The sequence below is a fragment of the Rhinopithecus roxellana genome, chromosome 11 (assembly GCF_007565055.1).
Source record: "Rhinopithecus roxellana isolate Shanxi Qingling chromosome 11, ASM756505v1, whole genome shotgun sequence".
Classification (NCBI taxonomy): domain Eukaryota; kingdom Metazoa; phylum Chordata; class Mammalia; order Primates; family Cercopithecidae; genus Rhinopithecus; species Rhinopithecus roxellana.
This window is the reverse complement of record NC_044559.1, coordinates 91,512,117-91,536,111: the sequence shown is the minus strand read 5'-3', so window position 1 is coordinate 91,536,111 and position 23,995 is coordinate 91,512,117. Positions and strand designations below refer to the sequence as shown.

The 23,995-nt window shown below is 43.2% G+C and overlaps 1 protein-coding gene across 2 annotated transcripts in view; it reads right to left on the bottom strand.

Moving 5' to 3' along the window:
- Positions 1-21,149, bottom strand: part of SIRT1 (sirtuin 1) — a 35,471-nt gene extending 14,322 nt beyond the window's left edge. The window contains exons 1-4 of one of the 2 annotated variants that reach the window (XM_030941142.1): positions 20,657-21,149; positions 18,270-18,386; positions 16,349-16,590; positions 14,052-14,204 (exon numbers count right to left, since the gene is read on the bottom strand). In XM_030941142.1, coding sequence (XP_030797002.1) covers positions 14,052-14,204; positions 16,349-16,590; positions 18,270-18,386; positions 20,657-21,074 — 930 coding nt within the window. In that variant the 5' untranslated portion in view covers positions 21,075-21,149. Of the gene's footprint in view, positions 1-14,051; positions 14,205-16,348; positions 16,591-18,269; positions 18,387-20,656 lie in introns of those variants that run through there. The other variant, XM_030941143.1, reaches the window with a different exon arrangement.
- Positions 21,150-23,995: the final 2,846 nt, after the last annotated feature.

Here is a 23,995-nt window from a genome sequence, read left to right as displayed (position 1 = left end):
GAGACAGCCTTTAAAACAAAACAAAACAAAACAAAAAAAAACTAAAAGGAATCTGAAATAATGAAAAAAATTACTCTGGAAGGACTGTTCTAATATAAACCACTCCTCCTAAGATAGGACCACTTGTCGAAAACCAAATGACTGGAGATACAACTTACAGATAGAATATGGATTAACTCTTCCATGGTTAAAGTGTGACATGCTTAGTCCTATTCCAAGCAAGACAGGCCACCCAGTTTGAATATCCTAAAGCCTTTTTAAGGAACCAATCATGAAGGCTGGGCCATTCTGTTGCTGCCATACGGATCCTCATAGACTAAGAGTGGAAGCAGAACTGGAACCAAAGGCTCAAAACACTATAAAAATAAACCCTGCTTTCACATAGCTGTGTCTGGAAACATGTAAATAATCCAGGAATTGGCCACAGGCAACCAACGTGGTCAAAATTAAAGCTTAGAACTATCTGCAGAAATAATGGCTTTTCTCCAGAAATTATGCCTTTCTTTCTTCTCCAAATTTCTAGCAATATGAATAAAAGACTCCAGTAAAAGGCACAGGTGTAAATGCAGTCCCTCAAAACTAAGAAAGCTGGGTGTGGTGGCACAGGCCTGTAGTTTCAGCTACTGGGGAGACAGAGCAGGGAGAATCACTCGAGTCTGGGAGTTAGGGAGCTGTAGTACTCTATGATCGTGCCCATGGATGGGCAATACACTCCAGCCCACACAACATAACGAAATTCACCCCCACCTTTTTTTTTTTTTTTGAGACACAGTCTCGCTCTGTCACCCAGGATGGAGTGCAGTGGCACGATCTTGGCTCATCGTAACCTCCGCCTCCTGGGTTCAGGCAATTCTCCCACCTCAGCCTCCCAAGTAGCTGGGACTACAGGTGCACACCACCACACTCAGCTAATTTTGTTTATTTTTAGTAGAGACAGGGTTTCGCCATGTTGGTCAGGGTGGTCTCAAACTCCTGACCTCAGGTGATCCACCTGCCTTGGCCTCCCAAAGTGCTGGGATTACAGGTGTGAGCCACTGTGGCCAGCCAAAATTCCCTCTTTAAAAATAAGAATTTTAAATTAACGAATTCATCAAAATTTACCGATGTTAATCTTTGCTGATATCCACCTCCTCCTATATATAGTTCAGATGGAGGCAGTAAGTAGAGTTGCTAAGAAAATAGAATGTAAATGTTCCTGTCAAAAAAAGTGAAATACATCAATCCTGGTAAGAAGAGTCCTCATAATCCCTCCTGTCTCTTTCATTCCACAAAACCACACTTGAATAAACTGCTCAACATCTTAATCAATACTAATAAATTGGTTATATGACAAATTGAACTGCATTTCAATATATAAATGAGTATGGCTATGTTCTAATAAAAGTTTGTATTTATGAACACTGACATGAGAAATTTATATAATTTTCAAGTCTGATGAAACAGTTCTTTCAATTTTTTTCCCCAGCCATTTAAAATTAATTATTAGCAGGGGGTGGAGGTGGGAATGGGAAGACATTGGGAATAATAAGTTCAGGAGATCTATTGTTGACTATAATTAAGAACATATTGTGGCCGGACACAGTAGCTCATGCCTGTAATCCCAGCACTTTGGGAGGCCGAGGCAGGCGGATCACCTGAGGTCAGGGGTTCAAGACCAACCTGGTCAACATGGTGAAACCCTGTCTCTACTAAAAATACAAAAATCAGCTGGGCATGGAGGCAGGCACCTGTAATCCCAGCTACTTGGGAGGCTGAGGCAGGAGAATCGCTTGTACCTGGGAGGCGGAGGTTGCAGTGAGCCAAGATAGCACCACTGCACTCCAGCCTGGGGACAAGAGAGAGATTTTGTCTCAAAACAAAAACAAGAACAAAAAAAGAAAACATATCGTACACCTGAAAATTATTAAGAGTAGATTTTAAATGTTCTCACCACCAAAAAAAAGTATGCGAAGTAATGAATATTAGCTTGAGTTAGCCATTCCACAACATACACATGTCAAAACATCATGTTGTATACCACATAAATTTTATTTGTTGATTTAAGTAATAAATTAATGCTTACTGCTTAGCTCACAGGCTATACAAAAACGGGAAGTGGGCCACATGTGGACTGAGGCCATAGTACGCCAACCTCTGTATTAACCTAACACAAGAGAATGTCAAACTGCCAGTCACCAGTTAATAAATTTTAGTATGTACCACGTATAACATAAGCACTTTTAATTTCCTCTTTATCACGCTACAGACAAGGCTGAGGACTGGGTTTTTCAATGTGTTCAAGGCTGTAAAGAAAACAAAGAACATATGACAGAGACCCTATGCAATCCGCAAAGCAGACTACATTTACTACCAGGCCCTACCTTGCTAAAGAAAGTTTGCTGACCCAGCTGTAGACATATACCCCGATGCAGATGAAAAAACACAAAACAAACATAACTTGCCATTTTGGTCACAAGAGCAAATAAGTAGCAGAGCCCTGTTTTGATACAAAAATCCAGCACTGGACTGGGCAACAGGCAAGATCCCATCTCTACCAAAAATACAAAAAAAAATAGCTGGGCATGGTGGTGCACACTTGTGGTCACAGCTACTCAGGAGGTGAGCGATCACTTGAAGCCAGGGAACACAGGTTGCAGTCTAGCCTGGGTGTCAGAGCAAGAACCTATCTCAAAAAAAAAAAAGGAAAGAAAAAAGAAAACCCGAAAACCCCAGCACTTAACCCTCTATGCAATATTTACTGCCTTTTCAATTTGTGATCCCTCATCCTCAAGTTTTCTATTTTTCTTGTAGGATAAGCACCATTTCTATTATGTATTACAAACCAAATGACTAAAACTAGCAAGCATATTTCAGTTTGCTCACCTTCATGGGATTACTAAAGGCTGGAACCCCAGTAAGCCTAACTCTTCGAGAATATATAATGTACACGTACAACTATTATGTATCCATAAAAATAAAGTTTTTTTTTTTTTTTTTGAGACGGAGTCTCACTCTGTCGCCCAGGCTGGAGTGCAGTGGCCGGATCTCAGCTCACTGCAAGCTCCGCCCCCCGGGTTTACGCCATTCTCCGGCCTCAGCCTCCGCCATTCTCCGGCCTCAGCCTCCGGAGTAGCTGGGACTACAGGCGCCCGCCACCTCCCCCGGCTCGTTTTTTTTTATTTTTTAGTAGAGACGGGGTTTCACCGTGTTAGCCAGGATGGTCTCGATCTCCTGACCTCGTGATCCGCCCGTCTCGGCCTCCCAAAGTGCTGGGATTACAGGCTTGAGCCACCGCGCCCGGCCAAAAATAAAGTTTTTAAGGTAAATCAAAAGAAAAATATTCCCAGAAGTCAGTATGAAAAAGCACCCAAATGGGGAAAATGGCTAAGAACAAAGAGGTAATTCAGGGATATACAAATGGCCAGTAGTAACCAGCAGTCATCCACATTAATAAAAACAGAACAGGCCTAACGTGGTGGTTAACACCTACAATCCCAGCACTTTGAGTAGCTGAGGCAAGAGAATCACTTGAGCTCAGGAGTTTAAGACCAGCCTGGGCAACACAGTGAGACTGTCCATACAAAAAAACACAAAGAAACAGCCAGGCATGGTGGTGCACACCTGTAGTACTAGCTACTTGGGAGGCTGAGGCAGGAGAACCATTTGAGCCCAAGAGTTGGAGGCTGCAGTGAGCTGTAAGATCACACGACTGCACTCCAGCTTGGACAACAGAGGGAGACCCTGTCTCAAAAAATAAGATGCTGAGTCAGGCACGGTGACTCACGCCTGTAATCCCAGTACTTTGGGAGGTCAAGGCAGGCAGATCACCTGAGGTTAGGAGTTTGAGACCAGCCTGGCCAACATAGTGAAACCCCATTTATATGAAAAATACAAAAAATTAGCTGGGCATGGTGGCGCTCAGGAACTTGGGAGGTTGAAGCAGGAGAATCGCTTGAACCCGGGAAGCGGAGGCTGCAGTGAGACAAGATGGTGCCACTGCACTCCAACCTGAGTGACACAGTGAGACTCCGTGTCAAAAAAATAAATAAATAAATAAATAAATAAATAAATAAATAAATAAAGCTGGGCGCAGCTTTATTTTTATAATTTTATTTAAAATTGTATTCATTTTTGAGATGGGGTCTTACTCTGTCGCCCAGGCTGGAGAGCAGTGGTGTAATACTGGCTCGCTGCAACCTCCGCCTCCTGAGTTCAAGCAACTCTCCTACCTCAGCCTTCCGACCAGCTGGGACTACAGGCGCATGCCACCATGGCCAGCTAATTTTTTGTATTTTTAGTAGAGTCGGGGTTTCACCATGTTTGCCACGCCGGTCTCGAAGTCCTATCTCAAGTGATCCACCCGCCTCGGCCTCCCCAAGTGCTGGGTTTACAAGCGTGAGTCACTGCACCCGGCCTGCTTTCCTTACTATAGTTTTCAAACTGCCTTAAAAACAACCCTAGATCAAAAAGACAAAAACGTAAGATAGGCCGGGCACGGTGGCTCAAGCCTGTAATCCCAGCACTTTGGGAGGCCAAGACGGGCGGATTACGAGGTCAGGAGATCGAGACCATCCTGACTAACACTGTGAAACCCCGTCTCTACTAAAAAATACAAAAAACTAGCCGGGGGAGGTGGCGGGCGCCTGTAGTCCCAGCTACTCTGGAGGCTAAGGCAGGAGAATGGCGTAAACCCGGGAGGCAGAGCTTGCAGTGAGCTGAGATCCGGCCACTGCACTCCAGCCCGGGCGACAGAGCAAGACTCCGTCTCAAAAAAAACGTAGATACTGTTGAATTTTGTCAAAAGCCTTTTCTGCATCTATTGAGATAATCATGTGGTTCTTGTCTTTGGTTCTGTTTATACGCTGGATTATGTTTATTGATTTGCCAATGTTGAACCAGCCTTGCATCCCAGGGATGAAGCCCACTTGATCATGGTGGATAATATTTGGATGTGCTGCTGAATCTGGTTTGCCAGTATTTTATTGAGGATTTTTGCATCTATGTTCATCAGGGATATTGGTCTAAAATTCTCTTTTTTTGTTGTGTCTCTGCCAGGCTTTGGTATCAGGATGATGTTGGCCTCATAAAATGAGTTAGGGAGGATTCCCTCTTTTTCTATTGATTGGAATAGTTTCAGAAGGAATGGTACCAGCTCCTCCTTGTACCTCTGGTAGAATTCAGCTGTGAATCCATCTGGTCCTGGACTTTTTTTGGTGGGTAGGCTATTAATTATTGCCTCAATTTCAGAGCCTGCTATTGGTCTATTCAGGGATTCAACTTCTTCCTGGTTTAGTCTTGGAAGAGTGTAAGTGTCCAGGAAATTATCCATTTCTTCTAGATTTTCTTCACACTACCTGTCTTCAAACTATACTACAAGGCTACAGTAACCAAAACAGCATGGTACTGGTACCAAAACAGAGATATAGACCAATGGAACAGAACAGAGTCCTCAGAAATAGTACCACACACCATCTGATCTTTGACAAACCTGACAAAAACAAGAAATGGGGAAAGGATTCCCTATTTAATAAATGGTGCTGGGAAAATTGGCTAGCCATAAGTAGAAAGCTGAAACTGGATCCTTTCCTTACTCCTTATACGAAGATTAATTCAAGATGGATTAGAAACTTAAATGTTAGACCTAATACCATAAAAACCCTAGAAGAAAACCTACGTAGTACCATTCAGGACATAGGCATGGGCAAGGACTTCATGTCTAAAACACCAAAAGCAACGGCAGCAAAAGCCAAAATTGACAAATGGGATCTAATTAAACTAAGCTTCTGCACAGCAAAAGAAACTATCATCAGAGTGAACAGGCAACCTACAGAATGGGAGAAAATTTTTGCAATCTACTCATCTGACAAAGGGCTAATATCCAGAATCTACAAAGAACTCAAACAAATATACAAGAAAAAAACAACCCCATCAAAAAATGGGCAAAGGATATGAACAGACATTTCTCAAAAGACATTCATACAGCCAACAGACACATGAAAAAATGCTCATCATCACTCACCATCAGAGAAATGCAAATCAAAACCACAATGAGATACCATCTCACACCAGTTAGAATGGCAATCATTAAAAAGTCAGGAAACAACAGGTGCTGGAGAGGATGTGGAGAAATAGGAACACTTTTACACTGTTGGTGGGATTGTAAACTAGTTCAACCATTATGGAAAACAGTATGGCGATTCCTCAAGGATCTAGAACTAGATGTACCATATGACCCAGCCATCCCACTACTGGGTATATACCCAAAGGATTATAAATCATGCTGCTATAAAGACACATGCACACCTATGTTTATTACGGCACTATTCACAATAGCAAAGACTTGGAATCAACCCAAATGTCCATCTGTGACAGACTGGATTAAGAAAATGTGGCACATATACACCATGGAATACTATGCAGCCATAAAAAAGGATGAGTAGGGACATGGATGCAGCTGGAAACCATCATTCTTAGCAAACCATCACAAGAAGAGAAAACCAAACACCGCATGTTCTCACTCATAGGTGGGAACTGAACAATGACATCACTTGGACTCGGGAAGGGGAACATCACACACCGGGGCCTATCATGGGGAGGGGGGAGGGGGGAGGGATTGCATTGGGAGTTATACCTGATATAAATGATGAATTGATGGGTGCTGATGAGTTGATGGGTGCAGCACACCAACATGGCACAAGTATACATATGTAACAAACCTGCACATTATGCACATGTACCCTAGAACTTAAAGTATAATAAAAAAAGAAGAAAAAAAAAAAGTAAGATACCTATCAATAGGAGACTAATATACTGTGAAACAACTTTAAAATAGAATGCTATCCAGACTTCTTTGAAAAATAAGGTATATCTGTTAAGTGCTGTTATGAAATTATTCTCAAGAATATTATATGGTGAAAAAAGCAAGACAGAAAAGGCATTTTTGATTCTGTTGGTAATCATTTATCAAGTATTAAAAACTTATGCTGCCATCCCTCCTCCACCCCAACACAAATTTTTTTCCCCCTGAATGATACCCAAGAGTTTCACCATAGTAACCACTGAGGACAGATATGAGGAGCAGGAAAGACTGAAGGGTCAAACTACATATAGAGACAAGATTTTTGAAAGATACTGCACTCCAGTCTGGGTATCAGAGCCAGGCCCTGTTTCAAAAAAAAAAAAAAAAAATTATATATATATATTTATATATGTATTTTAATGCTAAAAACGTATTCTGGGGTTTTTGTGGATTTTGGGTGGGTACAGGTGGCAGCGGCATGATAAATCAGCCAAAACAGCTAAATCGCAAAGTGCTGGGATTACAGGTGTGAGCCACCACACGCAGCCCTAATGGAAGATTTTATTTCAACCTTTCCAAGCTGCAATACGACAAAACGTATCAGGAGACTTAAAGGCTTAAAGAAGAACTTTGACATGTTTCTCTGAAGTTCAACTGAAATTCACTTTCAGGAATTTATCCTAAGAACACTGGAGACATACCAAAAGAAGACAGCTGTAGCAACACTATTTGTACATCCAAATGTACAAATACAGAATTACAATTCACCACTTCATAAACCACCATTAAAAAGTATTCAAGTACCTCACAGAAAGTAAGTTTATTATATTAAGTAGAAAATACTACAAATCGAAAGCAAAGTAAAACAGCCAACTTTTTTCTTTTCAGGGATGGGTCTTGCTCTGTCACTCAGGCTGGTGTGCAGAGGTGAGATCACAGCTCACTGCAGCCTCAAACTCTTTGGTTCAAGCAATCCTCCCATCTTACCCTCTTGAGTTGCTGGGACTACAATCGCAAGCCACCGGGCCCAGCAAAAGCCAAATTTTATGCTAAAAAGGTAACATAAATCCAGCTACAATACTATAAATGTATACATCTATAATCCATATACACGTATTAAAACATTATCTTCAGATGAATGGCACGGTGGCTACCATCTATTTTCTTTTTACTGATGTTGATTTTTAATGAGCTTGTTCTAGAACTCAGCTTTTTAACTATTAATACATAATCTGGTATGTCCGCACATTATCAACAAAGTAGTAATTTTTTGAATAAATGTAAAAACACATTCTTGGAATTCAGTTCATAAAATTCACCTCATGTTTCTCCCTCTACCTTTTCTTGTATTTTAATCACTAGAGAAGTAACAGTCAGTGAACTCAGTATGGGACAGAAACTGCACTCTTTGAACATAGTCCCTTTTCTTTTTTTTTTGAGACAGAGTCTCACTCTCGCCCAGGCTGGAGGGCAGTGGCGCGATCTCAGCTCACTGCAACCTCTGCCTCTGGGTTCAAGTGATTCTCCTGCCTCAGCCTCCTGAGTAGCTGGGATTACAGCGCGCGTCACCACGTCTATCTAATTTTTGTATTTTTAGTAGAGACGGGGTTTCACCATGTTGGTCAGGCTGGTCTCAAACTTTTGACCTTGTGATCCGCCCACCGTGGCCTCCCAAAATGCTAGAATTACAGGTGTGAGCCACCGCGCCCCACCGAACACAGTCCTTTTTATTTAAAAAAAATTATTTTATACATCCTAATTCAGTTTCACCTAGACTCTAAATACAACCACTCATTTTTATTAGCATCAGTGAATTATTTTAGGTTTCTGAGAACCATGACCACAACTTATTATCAATTTAAGTCATTATGCAGGATAGGAACACAGTTCAGGCAGGGTGAGGTGGCTCATGCCTGTAATCCCAGAACTTTAGGAGGCCAAGGTGGGTGGATCACCTGAGGTCAGGAGTTCGAGACCAGCCTGGCCAACATGATGAAACCCCATCTCTGCTAAAAATTCAAAAAACTGGCTGGGCACAGTGGCTCATGCCTGTAATACGAGCACTCTGGGAGGCAGAGATGGGTGGATCACAAGGTCACGAGTTTGAGACCAGCCTGGCCAATATGGTGAAACACTGTCTCTACTAAAAATACAAAATTAGCCAGGCATGGTGGTAGGCACCTGTAATTCCAGTTACTCAGGAGGCTGAGGCAGGAAAACTGCTTGAACCCGGGAAGCAGAGGTTGCAGTGAGCCAAGATCCCGTAATCAAGGCTACTCAAGACTGAGGGAGGAGAATCACTTGAACCTGGGAGGCGGAGGCTGCAGTGAGCTGAGATCGCACCATCGCACTCCAGCCTGAGCAACAAGAGCAAAACTCCATCTCCAAAAAACAAACAAACAAAAATACAGTTCAGAAATGTGTTTAACTTAAATTTAAAGCCCCATAGCTTTAAAAATGGCCTTAACTGTTCTTGTGTGAAACAATCCTGCAACCTCCACCTCCCAGGTTCAAGTGATTCTCCTGCCTCAGCCTCCTAAGTAGCTGGGATTACAGGTGTGCACCACCACATCTGGCTATTTTTTGTATTCTTAGTAGAGACAGGGTTTTGCCATGTTGGCCAGGCTGGTCACCTGGGCTTAAGTGATCTGCCAGCCTCGGCCTTCCAAAGGGCTGGGATTAAAGTCGTGAGCCACCTCAATTAGCCTCAATGAGCAATTTCACAAGCAACATTTTGAAGACATTTTTTATCATCAGGACTTGGGGTGGGGATACAAATGGCATTTCGTGGGTGGAGGCCAGGGATTTTTGTTTTGTTTTGTTTTGTTTTTTTGAGACAAATTCTTGCTCTGTCACCCAGGCTGGAGTACAGTGGCTCAATCTTGGCTCACAGCAAACTCAGCCTCCTGAGTTCAAGCGGTTCTCATGCCTCAGCATGCACCACCACACCTGGCTAATTTTTGTATCTTTAGTAGAGACAGGGTTTCACCATGTTGGCCAGGCTGGTCTCTTCTGAACTCCCAGTCTCAAGTGATCCGCCCACCTCAGCCTCCCAAAGTGCTGAGATTACAGGTGTGAGCCACTGCACCTGGCCGGTCAGGGATATTGACAAACATCCTACAACTCACAGGAAGTTCCCCACAGCAAATAAATATCAGCCCAAGGCTGGGTGCAGTGGCTTATGCCTATAATCCCAACACTTTGTAAGGCTAAGCAGGAGGATCGCTTGAACCCAGGATTTCAAGACCAGCCTGGACAACATAGTAAAAACCTGACTCTACCAAAAAAAAAAAAAAAGTCAAAAAAAACATTTAGCTAGGTATGCGGTACGTGCCTACGATCTCAGCTACTCAGGAGGCTCAAGCAGGAACCCAGGAGTTCAAGGCTGCAATGAGCTGTGATGGCTTGACAGAGTGAAACTATCTCGGGGGGAAAAAAAAAAAATCCAGCCCAAAATGTCAATAGTGCCAAATTTAAGAAACTGCTCTAACAGAGCAACAACTTCCTTAACACACCTCTCCATTACTTGAAATTTCCAGTCTAAATGAAATTTAAGGGCTGGACATGGGGGGCTCACGCCTGTAATCCCAGCACTTTGGCCTAGGCGGGAGGATCACCTGAGGTCAGGAGTTCAAGACCAGCCTGACCAACATGGTGAAACCCCATCTCTACTAAAATAACAAAAATTAGCTGGGCGTGGTGGTGGGCACCTGTAATCCCAGCTACTCAGTAGGCTGAGGCAGAAGAATTGCTTGAACTCCAGACATGAAGGTTGCAGTGAGCCAAGATCCCACCACTGCACTCCAGCCTGGATGACAAGAGCAAAACTCTATCTCCCCCCCCAAAAAAAATTTAAGTTCATTCTCAATAACCACAATCAATGATATAATAGATGGTATAGAAATTCTCTTTCCTTCCAAAGTATCTAAATTTCACCAATATTTCCTCTTTTCATGGCTTCATTTTTAATGTTTTCTCGTAAGTAGCAAAAATCAAAAATCATTTTAGTGAACTTTCTGCCTAGTACACTGACTCACAAAAAAGCTTAGGTTATCCTATGAGTATTCTATTCTTGTAATATTTAGAAATTCAGTAAAATATTGACAATATTTACATACCCTCCCCATCCTCTGTTTCAGGGTACTATCCCACACTCTTTGTCCTTACTTATTTCTCCTTAAGCAATATTGGTTCACTGCAACCTCTGCCTCCTGGGTTCAAGCAATTCTCCCCATCTCAGCCTTTCGTGTAGCTGGGATGACAGGCGCCTGCCACCATGCCTGGCTGATTTTTGTGTTTTTTATTAGAGACAGGGTTTTGCTGTGTTGGGCAGGCTGGTCTTGAACTCCTGACCTGAGGTGATCCACCCACCTCAGCTTCCCAAAGTGCTGGGATTACAGGTGTGGGCCACTGTGCCCGGCCTAGAAGCTTTCTTTTTTTAGTCAGTTACCAGTGTGAGAATTAAAGGACAAAGAATTATATGTGAATAATAATTGTAAAGGCTAGCTGCTTTAACCATTACCATAAATGAAAACTCAGAAAAGCAATATTAATCAGCTGGACGTGGTGGCTCACACCTATAATCCCAACACATTGGGAGGCTGAAACGGGCCGATCACGAGGTCACCACAAGACCCATCCTTGCCAACACAGTAAAACCCATCTCTACTAAAAATACTGATCATGGTGGCACATGCCTGTAGTCCCAGCTACTTGGGAGGCTGAGGCAAGAGAATTGCTTGAACCTGGGAGGTGGAGGTTTTGCAGTGAGCCAAGATCGCGCCACTGCACTACAGCCTGGCAACAGAGCAAGACTCCATCTCAAAAAATAATAATAAATAAACGTATATAAACAGGATTAGAAAAGGTTACATCTTATAAGTGATTGAATCTTTTTTCAGTTTAATAAAAAATGTATTCTCCATAACTAGTGAATCAAGTTTTTGTAGTTAGATTTAAGATCAAAGTAAGTTCTAGTTACTTGCTGATCTTCTGATAGTATCAATGTCTGTGCTACATGGAGATTTTATAATGCCAGTGTCCTAGCTCCAATTCAAGAAACCTTTAAGTCATATTTCACTGGTCTTCAAAACCATGCGGTAGTGCCAACAGCAGGAGTAGGTTAAAACAGTAAATCTTCACTAATCCATAATTAACAAAAAATAACTTTATTTATTCAATCCAGGTATGAACCAGTTGTCTGCTCTAAAAGCTAGATATAGATGACCATCGTTATTACGGATATATGAAGTAAAAAGTTCAAATTTTAAGTTTTAAGTTAAAAATTCTCAATAGCCTGAAAACTTTTCAAATTCAGTTTAGTAATCATATTCAATAATTTGTAATATAATTTTCCCACTTTACACTAATGCCCATTTAATATATCACAACCTGGATAAAACAAAAATTACATGGGGCGGGGGGGTGTAGTGACGGGGTCTCACTATGTTGCCCAGGCTGGTCTCAAACTCCTGAGTTCAAGAGATCTTCCTATCTCAGCTTCCCAAAGCACTGGCATTATAGGCGTGAGCCACTGCATCCAAAAAATTACTTTTCTTTAAAGACAGTCGCCAATTTAAGTAACACAATTTATCCTGAATTAGCAGAGCTTCTCTTGTAGTCTTACTGTAAATACACCACATGGTCGCAAAGTAGATGAGGCCACCGTTTAGCTAAAATTTAGGTTCTGGTTGGGCGCGGTGCCTGGCACCTGTAATCCCAGCACTTTGGGAGGCTGAGATGGGCGGATCACAAGGTCAGAAGTTCGAGACCAACCTGGCCAACATAGTGAAACCCCATCTCTACCAAAAATACAAAAATTGGCCGGGCATGGCAGCACGCGCCTAGTCCCAACAACTCGGGAGGCTGAGGCAGGAGAATCACTTGAACTCGGGAGGTGGAGGTTGTATGGTGAGCAGAGATCACGCCACCGCACTTCAGCCTGGGCAACAGAGCGAGACTCTATCTCAAAAAAAAAAAAGAAAAAAAAAACTAGGTTCATTAACTTCTGAATTCATTAAAGAAGTCCCTATTCACAGCTTCTAACGATTAAGGGGGAAAAAAGCCAGTAATACAAGACTCTCTCGCTGGAAGCCGTCATTCTCAGCAAACTAACACAAGAACAGAAAACCAAACACAGCATGTCCTCACTCGTAAGTGAAAACTGACCAATGAGAACACATGGACACAGGGTGGGGAACGCCACACACTGGGGCCTGTCAGGAGGTGGGGGCAAAGGGTGGAAGAGCATTAGGACAAATATCTAATGCACGTGGGGCTTAAAACCTAGATGACAGGTTGACAGATGCAGCAAACCACCATGGCACATGCATACCTATGAAACAAACCCGCGTATTCTGCACATGTATCCTGGTACTTAAATAAAATGACCCTTTCGGCCGGGCGCGGTGGCTCAAGCCTGTAATCCCAGCACTTTGGGAGGCCGAGACGGGCGGATCACGAGGTCAGGAGATCGAGACCATCCCGGCTAACAAGGTGAAACCCCGTCTCTACTAAAAAATACAAAAAACTAGCCGGGCGTGGTGACGGGCGCCTGTAGTGGTCGCCTGTAGTCCCAGCTACTCAGGAGGCTATGGAAAAGTATTTTTTCCATATAAAAACCAATATTTGTTTAATATTTGATAAATAAAACTAATGAAATACTTTGTATTTTCCATACTGGATCTCTAAAATCTGATACATCTTTTACACTTATTGTACATGTAAACACATTTCAAGTACTCAACAGCCACATGTGGCTAGTGGCTTCTGAACTGGACCGTGCAACTATACAGCAGAATAAGGCTCCTCTGCAATTTGTTGACAAAAATGCAACCCAAGAATCTTCCCATTCTCTAATTAGAAATGATTTTTCAGGCACATCCTTATGTTAAAATTTGACTACAGAACACCAAAGTGATGTTATAACGCCTTTACAATCTCTAATAAAATATTAAAAATCACAAGTTATGTTACTTTTATATGGTGTACAAACCTCTTTAAAAAGCCCAGGCAGAATAAGGACCATTGCTGAAGTGCAAATTTTAAAACTATGAAACTGTCTCTTTGAAAATAAGCTCACTCTAAAATGAAGTAGATGATAGTCCTTCTCTAGGAATGAGGGAATTCTGGCCATAATGAGTGATCTTCCTCCGCCACAGTAGCAGCATCCACTTTACTAAACAATGAATGATAACCTTAAGGTAGCTATATATGAACAAAATACATTTTCATGAGAGAAGGCCAAAGAAACAACCAGAAGAGTTCATAGTACCTTTGCAAACTTGAAGAATGGTCTTGGATCTTTTCTGAAATATTCAATATCAAACATCGCTTGAGGATCTGGAAGATCTGGGAAGTCTACAGCAAGGCGAGCATAAATACCATCCCTTGACCTGAAGTCAGGTATTCCACATGAAACAGACACCTAAAATATGCATGGCATAATTTGTAAAATTAAATCTTCTACCTTTATAGGAACTAGCTAGCTCTCTTACCATATAATTAGCTAAGAGTTGAGAAAGAAAATTTCAGAATGAAACGTCTTTTAAGAAATAAAAATACAACCCCTACCCTTATTTCAGAAATAAAACTCCCAAACAACTGAGTAGAATTAAATACACCTCATATTCCATCTTTAACACAAATAAGGAATTTTTAAGTCAGGCTGATTTTAAGCCTTTTAAGCATTTGGCCAACAAATTAAAGCAAATACAATTTGAGAAGAAAATAAACCATTTCAATAAATTATTTTAAGGAGAAAGTAGGGAAGAATTTTTTTTTTTGAGATGGAGTCTCGCTCTATTGTCCAGTCTGGAGTGCAGTGGCGCAATCTCAGCTCACTGCAAGCTACACCTCCCAGGTTCATATCCCAAAATACTGGCATTACAGGTGTGAGCCACCGTGCCTGGCCTTTTGTTCTTTTTTTTTTTTTTTAAGACAGTTTCGCTCTGATGCCCAGGCTGGAGTGCAGTGGTGCCATCATGGCTCACTGTGGCCTCAACCTTTCCAGCTCAAGCAATCCTCCCACCTCAGCCTCCTGCGTAGCTGGGACTACAAGTACGCACCAGCACACCAGGCTAATGTTTTGTAGAGACAGGGTCTATGTTGCTTAGGGTGATCTCAAACTCCAGGGCTCAAGTGATCCTCCCACTTTAGTCTCCCAAAGTGCTGTAATTACATTCATGAGGCACTCCACCAGCCAAGAATTTCTATTACAGAAAAGTAATTCCAAAGAAATTGCTCCTTTAGTTAGGATTCTATTACCTCGATACTACAATTTTCTATTTTCATTAAAAAAAAAATGTATACCCAGGCACGGTGGATCACGCCCGTAATCCTGGCGCTTTGGGAGGCCAAGGCGGGCGGATCACGAGGTCAGGAGTTTGAGACCAGCCTGGCCAACATGGCAAAACCCTGTCTCTACTAAAAATACAAAAATTAGCTGGGTGTGGTGGCGTGTGCCTGTAATCCCAGTTACTCGGGAGGCTGAGGCAAGAGAACTGCTTGAACCTGGGAGGCAGAGGTTGCAGTGAGCCAAAAGACTGCGCCACTGCACTCCACCAGCCTGGGCGACAGAACAAGACTCTCTCTTAAAAAAAAAAAAAAAAAGGAAACAAACACTGTACAGGCCAGGAGAGGCTGAGGCTGCAGTGAGCCATGACGGCACCATTGCACTCCAACCAGGGCAACACAGCAAGATGCCGTATCCAAAAAAAAAAAAGTGCATAATATTTCAATTATTAATCTCTTTGAAACTTATGCACTAATCGTACAAAAAAATCCTGACATTTCAGATAGTGATTCCAGAAGTTATTGTTTCATCATCTTACCAGAGTTGACTCCAATTTGACCTGGAGTCAAGGTCAATTCAAGTTAAACAAACTTGTCTACATCGTTATCTGTGAGCAAAACATTCTCCTGATGATCATCTAAGATTATGCAACACCCTTTCACAACTCGGAACGGCAGAAAACAGGACAAAATTTTACAGCAGTTGCTCTGGCTGCTAACATGTAATATACTCTGCATAAAACACACACTATGCAATAGCCTTAGGTAACTGATTAGCTGCTACCCTAACGTAGATCAAAGAGAAAATGTCGCCACAATCACATCATCTTAATTAAAACGGAGGGAAAGTAGGAATCTGTTATCTTCCCAACATTAAGTTTTTCACTTGTGAATACCAATTAGGATTCCAGTTTCTCATAAAGATCGAACAAATACCCAATTTCTCCATCAGACTCTGACATCCCTTAACAAAACCAGAGTTTCAATTCCCTGCATCTCCTTTAGGAGCTGTGATAAAATGTAGGTAAAAATCTTGCCTTAACTCCATTTACCCACTGTGCTATAAATAAGCAGAAGCAAATATTTTTTTATGGCTGTTGGAGAGGTTTTAAAAATCTGAACTAATTTAGCAACTGCTGCTGCACTCAGTTTTTGGCAGTTTCCAAACATCCATTATCACGTAAGGATAAATCTTTCTAAACCAGAAAAATGCTTCCTACTTGGAAAAGGCATAAGAAAATACATGTACGACTTCCTACATTTACTAGTCTTACATACCCCAGCTCCAGTTAGAACTATAATTTTTTTGCACTCTTGCAGTAATTTCACAGCATCTTCAATTGTATTAATATCTTTTCTTTTTTTCCTTTTTGGTGGTTCTGAAAGGATATTAATAACAATCTGCCACAGTGTCATATCATCCAACTCAGGTGGAGGAATTGTTTCCGGCAATAAATCTTTAAGGATTGTTCGAGGATCTGTGCCAATCATAAGATGTTGCTGAACAAAAGTATATGGACCTACAATAAGGGGGAAAAGACTTAAAGTCAACTTATCAAGTAACTAAAAATCTCATTTATTTTCTTAAGTAATGAGTTAGCAACCTGTGAGGGTTTTTTTGCAAAGTAAGAAAATGCAATTTAATGGTATTCCATTCTCAGTACACCCTCAAAATTAATGCTATATCCCAATGAGATTAGGAAGATCTAATCAAGAGTTGGGAAGACCCCCTTGAGCTGTAAGTATATATTTTAAGAGTCTAATTAACAACTAGAATTAAGTTCTTATGGTTAATATCGACAAATACACAATAACAAAAGTATTTACAAAAGGGTTCTACAAATCAACATAGAAAAGATCTTTTTTTTTTTTTTTTTTTTTTTTGAGACAGAGTCTCGCTCTGTCACCCGGGCTGGAGTGCAGTGGCCGGTTCTCAGCTCACTGCAAGCTCCGCCTCCCGGGTTTATGCCATTCTCCTGCCTCAGCCTCGGAGTAGCTGGGACTACAGGCGCCCGCCACCTCGCCCGGCTAGTTTTTTGTATTTTTTAGTAGAGACGGGGTTTCACCGTGTTAGCCAGGATGGTCTCGATCTCCTGACCTCGTGATCCGCCCGTCTCGGCCTCCCAAAGTGCTGGGATTACAGGCTTGAGCCACCACGCCCGGCCAGAAAAGATCTTACCAGTCCTAAAAACCTGTATTACTTATCATTAAAATCACACAGGAAAAAGAAATGAAAATCTATACATAACTGCCATCTTAATTTTTTTCCGGTAATTTTTCAATTTGATCTTAACCAATCTTCCAAGATAATACATACAATGTTGATGTTCTGAGAATTAATCATTTTCTTTTACCCTGAAATTGCTCAAACCAGCTCCCTAGCTTGAGAAAACCAAAAAAAATAAATAAATAAATTAGACACCAAAGAGAAACTGATCTTCACTGTTTAAATAGTCAAGCCATTTTTAAGAGTGAAAACATAAAAAGATCCACTTTCAATATGGTTATGTTATACCTTTGGTACATAATAATATAAAATGCTTGATAATGCTTTCTACATCGAAATACTTTCCCGTTTCATTCACATATTTATTAAGTATTTACTGAGCACAAACTATGTGCCAGGCACTTTTTTAGGCACTGACAAGACAGGACTATACAAGTCAGTCCAAAATTCCTGCTCCCATCAAGCTTATATTCTAGACCAGGAAACAATACAATTTAAAAAATAAGATACAGAGCTTGTCAAGAAGTGGTTAAGTGTAAAATACAGTGAAAAAAACAAAGAAGGAATATGAAATGAGAGAGCAGGATATTCTAATTGGATGAAGAACACTACACAAAAAGCGTACAAGTGAGGCTGGGCGAGGTGGCTCATGCCTGTAATCCCAGCACTTTGGGAGGCTGAGGCGGGTGGATCACCTGAGGTAAGGAGTTCAAGACCAGCCTGACCAACATGGTGAAACCCCGTCTCTACTAAAAATACAAAATTAGCCGGGCACAGCGGCACATGCCTGTAATCCCAGCTGCTCGGGAGGCTGAGGCAGGAGAATCTTTGAACACGGAAGGCGGAGGGTGCGGTAAGCCGAGATTGCGCCATTGCACTCCAGCCTGGGCAACAAGAGCAAAACTCTGCCTCAAAACAAAATTGTCAAAAAACATACATTTACTCTCTAAAGTTAACAGCTCTGAGCCATACCTATCCGTGGCCTTGGAGTCCAGTCACTAGAGCTTGCATGTGAGGCTCTATCCTCCTCATCACTTTCACAAGAATGAAAACCATTAGTGATAATTTCATCACCGAACAGAAGGTTATCTGCAAAAGAAACCAAGTCAGTCAAGGCTGCCAAAACAATATACACCTAAAATGTATAAAGACCTATAAACGGTTATAGAGCAATCATTTTCATCGAGTATAGCATTTAACATTTATATTGCATGTGTAAAGAATGCCTATAGGGTCAGCTTGCACTGTTCATTGGAACAGTTTCTTCATCTTTAGGAATTCTGCTCAGACTCAGTTTCAGCCAAAATCTAAAAATAAATTAAGTCTACTTAAAAAACAGAAAAACATAGCCGGGCGCGGTGACTCATGCCTGTAATTGCAGAGCTCTGGGAGGCCAAGGCAGGCAGATCACCTGAGGTAGGGAGTTCAAGACCAGCCTGACCAATATGGAGAAACCCCCGTCTCTACCAATAATACAAAAATTAGCCGGGCATGGTGGCTAATCCCAACTACTCAGGAGGCAGTGGCACTAGAATGGCTTGAACCCGGGAGGCGGAGGTTGCAGTGGGCCGACAGGTGAGCTGAGATCGCGCCACTGCACTCCAGCTTGGCGAAACCCCGTCTTTAAAAAAAAAAAAGAAAGAAAGAAAAGAAAAGAATCTAGCTAGAATGTATCAATCACAAACAACAGCGTTAGTGAAACGTGTAATAAATAGGCATTTACACAAAAATGTCATTCAAATATAACCTTGGCAATGAGCATGTTAAACTCTTACATAATAGTAAACAGGTATCTCTGCATTGTTTCCTCTATTAAACAGTATCAATAATACAATTATTATTAGGTAAATAATAAATTAATATTCAACTGTGTTGCTTGAAATCAGGGTCTCTTTACTAAACCAGTCCCTAAAAGCACATACTACTTTTTTTTTTTGAGACGGTGTCTCACTCTGTTGCCCACCCTGGAGTGCAGTGGCGCGATCACAACTCACTGCAACCTCAAACTCCAGGGCGATCCTCCCACCTCAGTAGCTGGGACTACAGCTGTGCGACACAACGTCCGGCTTTTTCAATTTTTAGTAGAGAGGAGGTCTCGCTATGTTGCCCAGGCTAGTCTAAAACTCCTAGGCTCAAGAAATCCTCCCGCTTTGGCCTCCCAAAGTGCTGGGGTTACACGAAAGAGCCACCGCGCCCGGCCTGACCCAAGTATTGATAAAGACGAACATATATCAAGGATAGAAACTCCTCAGAACAAAAATATGAAACCTGAAGAGGCACGGTGGCTCACGCCGGTAATCCCAGCACTTTGGGGGCCAATGTGCGCGAATCACGAAGTCAAGAAATAGAGACCATCCTGGCCAACATGGTGAAACCCTGTCTCTACTAAAAATACAAAAATTAGTTGGGCGTGGTGGCGGGCGCCTGTAGTCCCAGCTACTCGGGAGGCTGAAGCAGAAGAATCGCTTGAACCCGACAGGCGAAGGTTGCAGTGAGCCGAGATCGCGCCACTGCACTCCAGCCTAGCAACAGAGCGAGACTTCGTCTCAAAAAAAAAAAAAAACACCTTGAAGAACAAGACAATTGCAACATATCTGCTTCATTATGCTATAAGTGTTAAATGTGTGTATCATTACTACATACAAAAAGGTATGCTTAGCCCAAACACCGTTACAAGAGCAAGATTAGAATATAAAAGTAATATGAACTGCTCTAAAAGTACTATCACTCTCCCATGCCTACTCCTAACTGCATTACAGAATTTTAGTATCTTCAGGAACAGCCATGTTCTTTAAATTTTGCAGGCTGTGACTACAGAAACAGCTTTCCTCTTTTAAAAATTGTTAATTTCCGGCATAAAAATATAGACCTTCAAAAAAAAAAACAGCAAACTGCACAGGTGTCAGTTTACAAAAAGCAATTGAAAACGCCGACCAACGGGACAGCCAAAAAGTTGCAGACTTAAGTGTGCTGGGGGGTGAAAAAAAGCAAACGAAAAATAATATAAAATAAAGAAAAAGGAAAGAAAAAAACAAGCTCTAACAAAACCAATATGCTAAAAGAGCAAGAGTGAGAGAAACTTATTTTAAAGCGACTGCGAGAGTCTCCCGACCTGGCTGCTGCGCAAAGCGCAAGGCCGCCCAGGCGGGTCACGGACGGAGGAAAAGAGCGAATCCACCAGCAGCTCGCGCAGCAGGAACGGCAGCCCCGCAGGAGCGCAGCTGAGCCGACGGCCGTGGTGGGGAGGGGAACGCCGCAGAGCCTGCCCGAGCCGCCGGCCGCCCTCAACCTCACACCAGTAGGAGCCCGGGGAAAGGGAGGAGGAGATGCGCAGTTCCGGCCGCCCGCACCCTGCGCACCTCGATACCCAATCGCCGCCGCCGCCGCCTCTTCCTCCTCCTCGCCCTCGTCGTCGTCGTCTTCGTTGTAGAAGCTGTCGGCCAGCGGTGGCTCCCGAGATGGGCCCTGCAGGCCCGGCCCATTGTCTCCTTCCCCAGCCGCCGCAGTCGCCTGGGCCTCTTCCTCCCCGCCTGCCGCCGCCGCCTCTGCCTCCCGCCACAGCGCCGCCGCCGCCACCGGGCAGCCCCCGGCCGCCGGCACCTCACGCTCTGGGGCTGCCCCACCGGGCTCGCCCGGGCTCCGCTCGAGGCCGGGACCATCTCTCCGCGGCCTCTTGCGGAGCGGCTCCCCGGTGGGGGGCGACGCGGCCTCCCTCTCGGCCCCCGCCGCCGAGGGGGAGCCGCCGGGCTGAAGGGCGAGGGCCGCCTCGTCCGCCATCTTCCAACTGCCTCTCTGGCCCTCCTCCCTCGCCTCCTCTGCTCCCGCTCGACGCGCGGCACTGGCGCCCCCGCGGCTCCGGCTGCGGGAGATTTAAACCCCGTCACGTGACCCGCCTCATCGCCGCCCCCGCCCCCTCGGCGCTCCCGCCACCCACGCGGGCCAGACCACAACACTACGGGTCACGTGACGGGCGGAGGCTGCTGCGTCTACCCCTCCGCCTGTGCTGGAAGCACACTCGGCCCCGGCGGCCGGCGGTCCTGCCCCTTTGTGGCGGGCGTGTAGTGCAACCAAAATCGCCCCTGGGCCGCTTTTTGAACTTCTCTTTGAAACCGACCTCAAATCACTACCGCCTGAACATCTCAAGTTTTGGGCCGCCCTGGGAATTTCCACTTCTACCTGAAGTGTACACCTGGCCTGCCTTAGCGTTGTCTAGATTTAGCTAAGGGTTGAAACACAGCTGAAGCTGGCTAAGGACTTAGCTCCCTGAAATACGCTGGATAGTCGTTCTGTTTTGTTAATGGGTAGGAATAGAGGCAAAAGAAGAAGGCTCCCTTCCCACTCTCCTCACAACGTTCTGACAGCTCCTCTTTAGCTCCTTTTTCTGCTCCTTGTTTCTCTCCTTAGTCGGTTGCTTTTTCCCTCTCTCCATCACTTGTAGGGTGGTGTAGATTGTCAAATCCTTGAAGGCATATGTCCTCCTGGGAAGACCTTTGACTTGGAGGTTTGGAGATCAGCTGATCTACTTTCTGGCCCCAGCTTGGCTTCACACGTGTGTGAATTCCCTCCTCTGGGCCTCAGTTTTCTCACGTGCAGAATGGGTTTGTTGGGTCAGTATGAGGAGAGCACAGGAAGAAAATGACTTGGCCTCCTTGCACATCTGCCCTTGGTTAAAATTTGGAGTCCTTCCTTTCTAGCATGAGCTATCTAACCTTTTCTAAACTTAATTTTTCTCATGTCTTAAATTGTAATAATAAAGTACTTTAAAAGGTCATAGATTTAAATGAGATAACCAGATATAAAATGAGGGGTACCTAGTAGTTTAAAAGGCTTAGTGGAAAGCCCTTCCACTTTCCTCTCTCCCTGAAATTCTGGGACACTGTGACTCCATATCTAACCTTAACTAAGGACCCATATAACCCATGGTAGATCTAGAGCCGGTGTTTGTTATGGCATCTCCCTGGAACACAGCCTTTCTATCTGTTTAAAGGACCTCTATGAGTTTATGGTACACTGTCCCTTAAGCCAAGCGTGGGTTCTGGCCATACTGCATCAATTACTTGCATGACTTTAGGCAATCAACTTAAAGCTGTTTCTTCATCCTTAAAATTAAAAAAATAAAAAATAGAAAGTTGGAAATATATCACTGAGGTCCCATCTGCATCCAAAAGTCTTATTTCATCTGGTCACCACTATTCATTTCTGAAAGTGATCATCTCTAGTCCTAGAAGCCTTAAACCCATCTTTGGGAGCGTGGGGGACAAAGGGAGGGAGAGCATTAGGACAAATAGCTAATGCATGTGGGACTTAAAACCTAGCTGGATGCAGTGGCTCACGCCTGTAATCCCAGCACTTTGGGAGGCCGAGGCAGGCAGATCACCTGAAGTCGGAAGTTCGAGACCAGCCTGACCAAAATGGAGAAACCCCGTATCTACTAAAAATACAAAATTAGCCGGGCGTGGTGCCACATGCCTGTAATCCCAGCCACTCAAGAGGCTGAGGCAGGAGAATCGCTTGAACCCGGGAGGCAGAGGTTGCGGTGAGCCAAGATCGCGCCATTGCACTCCAGCCTGGGCTACAAGAGCGAAACTCCATCTCAAAAAGAATAAAACTTAGATGAGGGGTTGATTGGTGCGGCAAACCACCAGCGGCTCACCTATAACTATGTAAGAAACCTACACGTTCTGCACCTGTATCCTGGAACTTAAATTAAAAAAAAAAATCTTTGAAGCGTCTGTTCATACTGATGCCTCTGAAATCCATCTGACCAATCAGTGACCAAATCCTGTTATCCTTCCTTTCTTCCTACACTCCTCCCAATTCCTGACTAGGCACTGCACTCCTAGTGGTTGACATACTTGGTCTTCCCCACTTTCTGTCTTACACTACAAAATATTTCATAAATTGACTCTCAGCTACATTGGTGGAATGCAATATATGAAATGTTGAGAGTCAGTATCCCAATAAAATAGAAACAAAATTCCCAGCATTTTTGAGAAAAAGATGTTTGTAAACTTATGAGCATCCTGTTATTCATTCATTCATTTATATGTATAGTGCATTATTGACATGTGAAGTTTATGAACTACAAGGAACGTTATGTGATCAGTATTATTGTTAGTATGCTGAGAGATCAGAGATGCAGTATGCTTTTCAGGTAGGATAAATGAGAGACAAAAATTGTATTAAAAACAAAAAATCCCAATTAGACTTCTGGTCTACCACTGGTGAAGAACTAACATTAAGGCCGGGTGCTGTGGCTTATTCCTGTAAATCCCAGCACTTTGGGAGGCCGAGGAGGGCAGATCACCTGATGTCAGGAGTTCGAGACCAGCCTGACCAATATGATATAACCTCATCTCCACTAAAAATACAAAAATTAGCCCGCAGTGGTGGCATGCGCCTGTAATCCCAGCTACTCGGGAGGCTGAGACATGAGAATCGCTTGAACCCAGGAGGTGGAGGTTGCAGTGAGCCGAGATCAACGCCATTGCACTCCAGCCTGGGCAACAAGAGTGAAACTCGGCCTCAAGAAAAAAAGAACTAACATATTCTGGTTGACTTAGCAGTTCTGTTCTCTTAAGTTAATAAATTGGCCTAATAGCTTTGTCTCGTGTGACTACAATTAGTAAGGGAGTTAGTATTAACTCTTTCGTACTAATAAAATGTTACTGTCGGCCGGGCGTGGTGGCTCAAGCCTG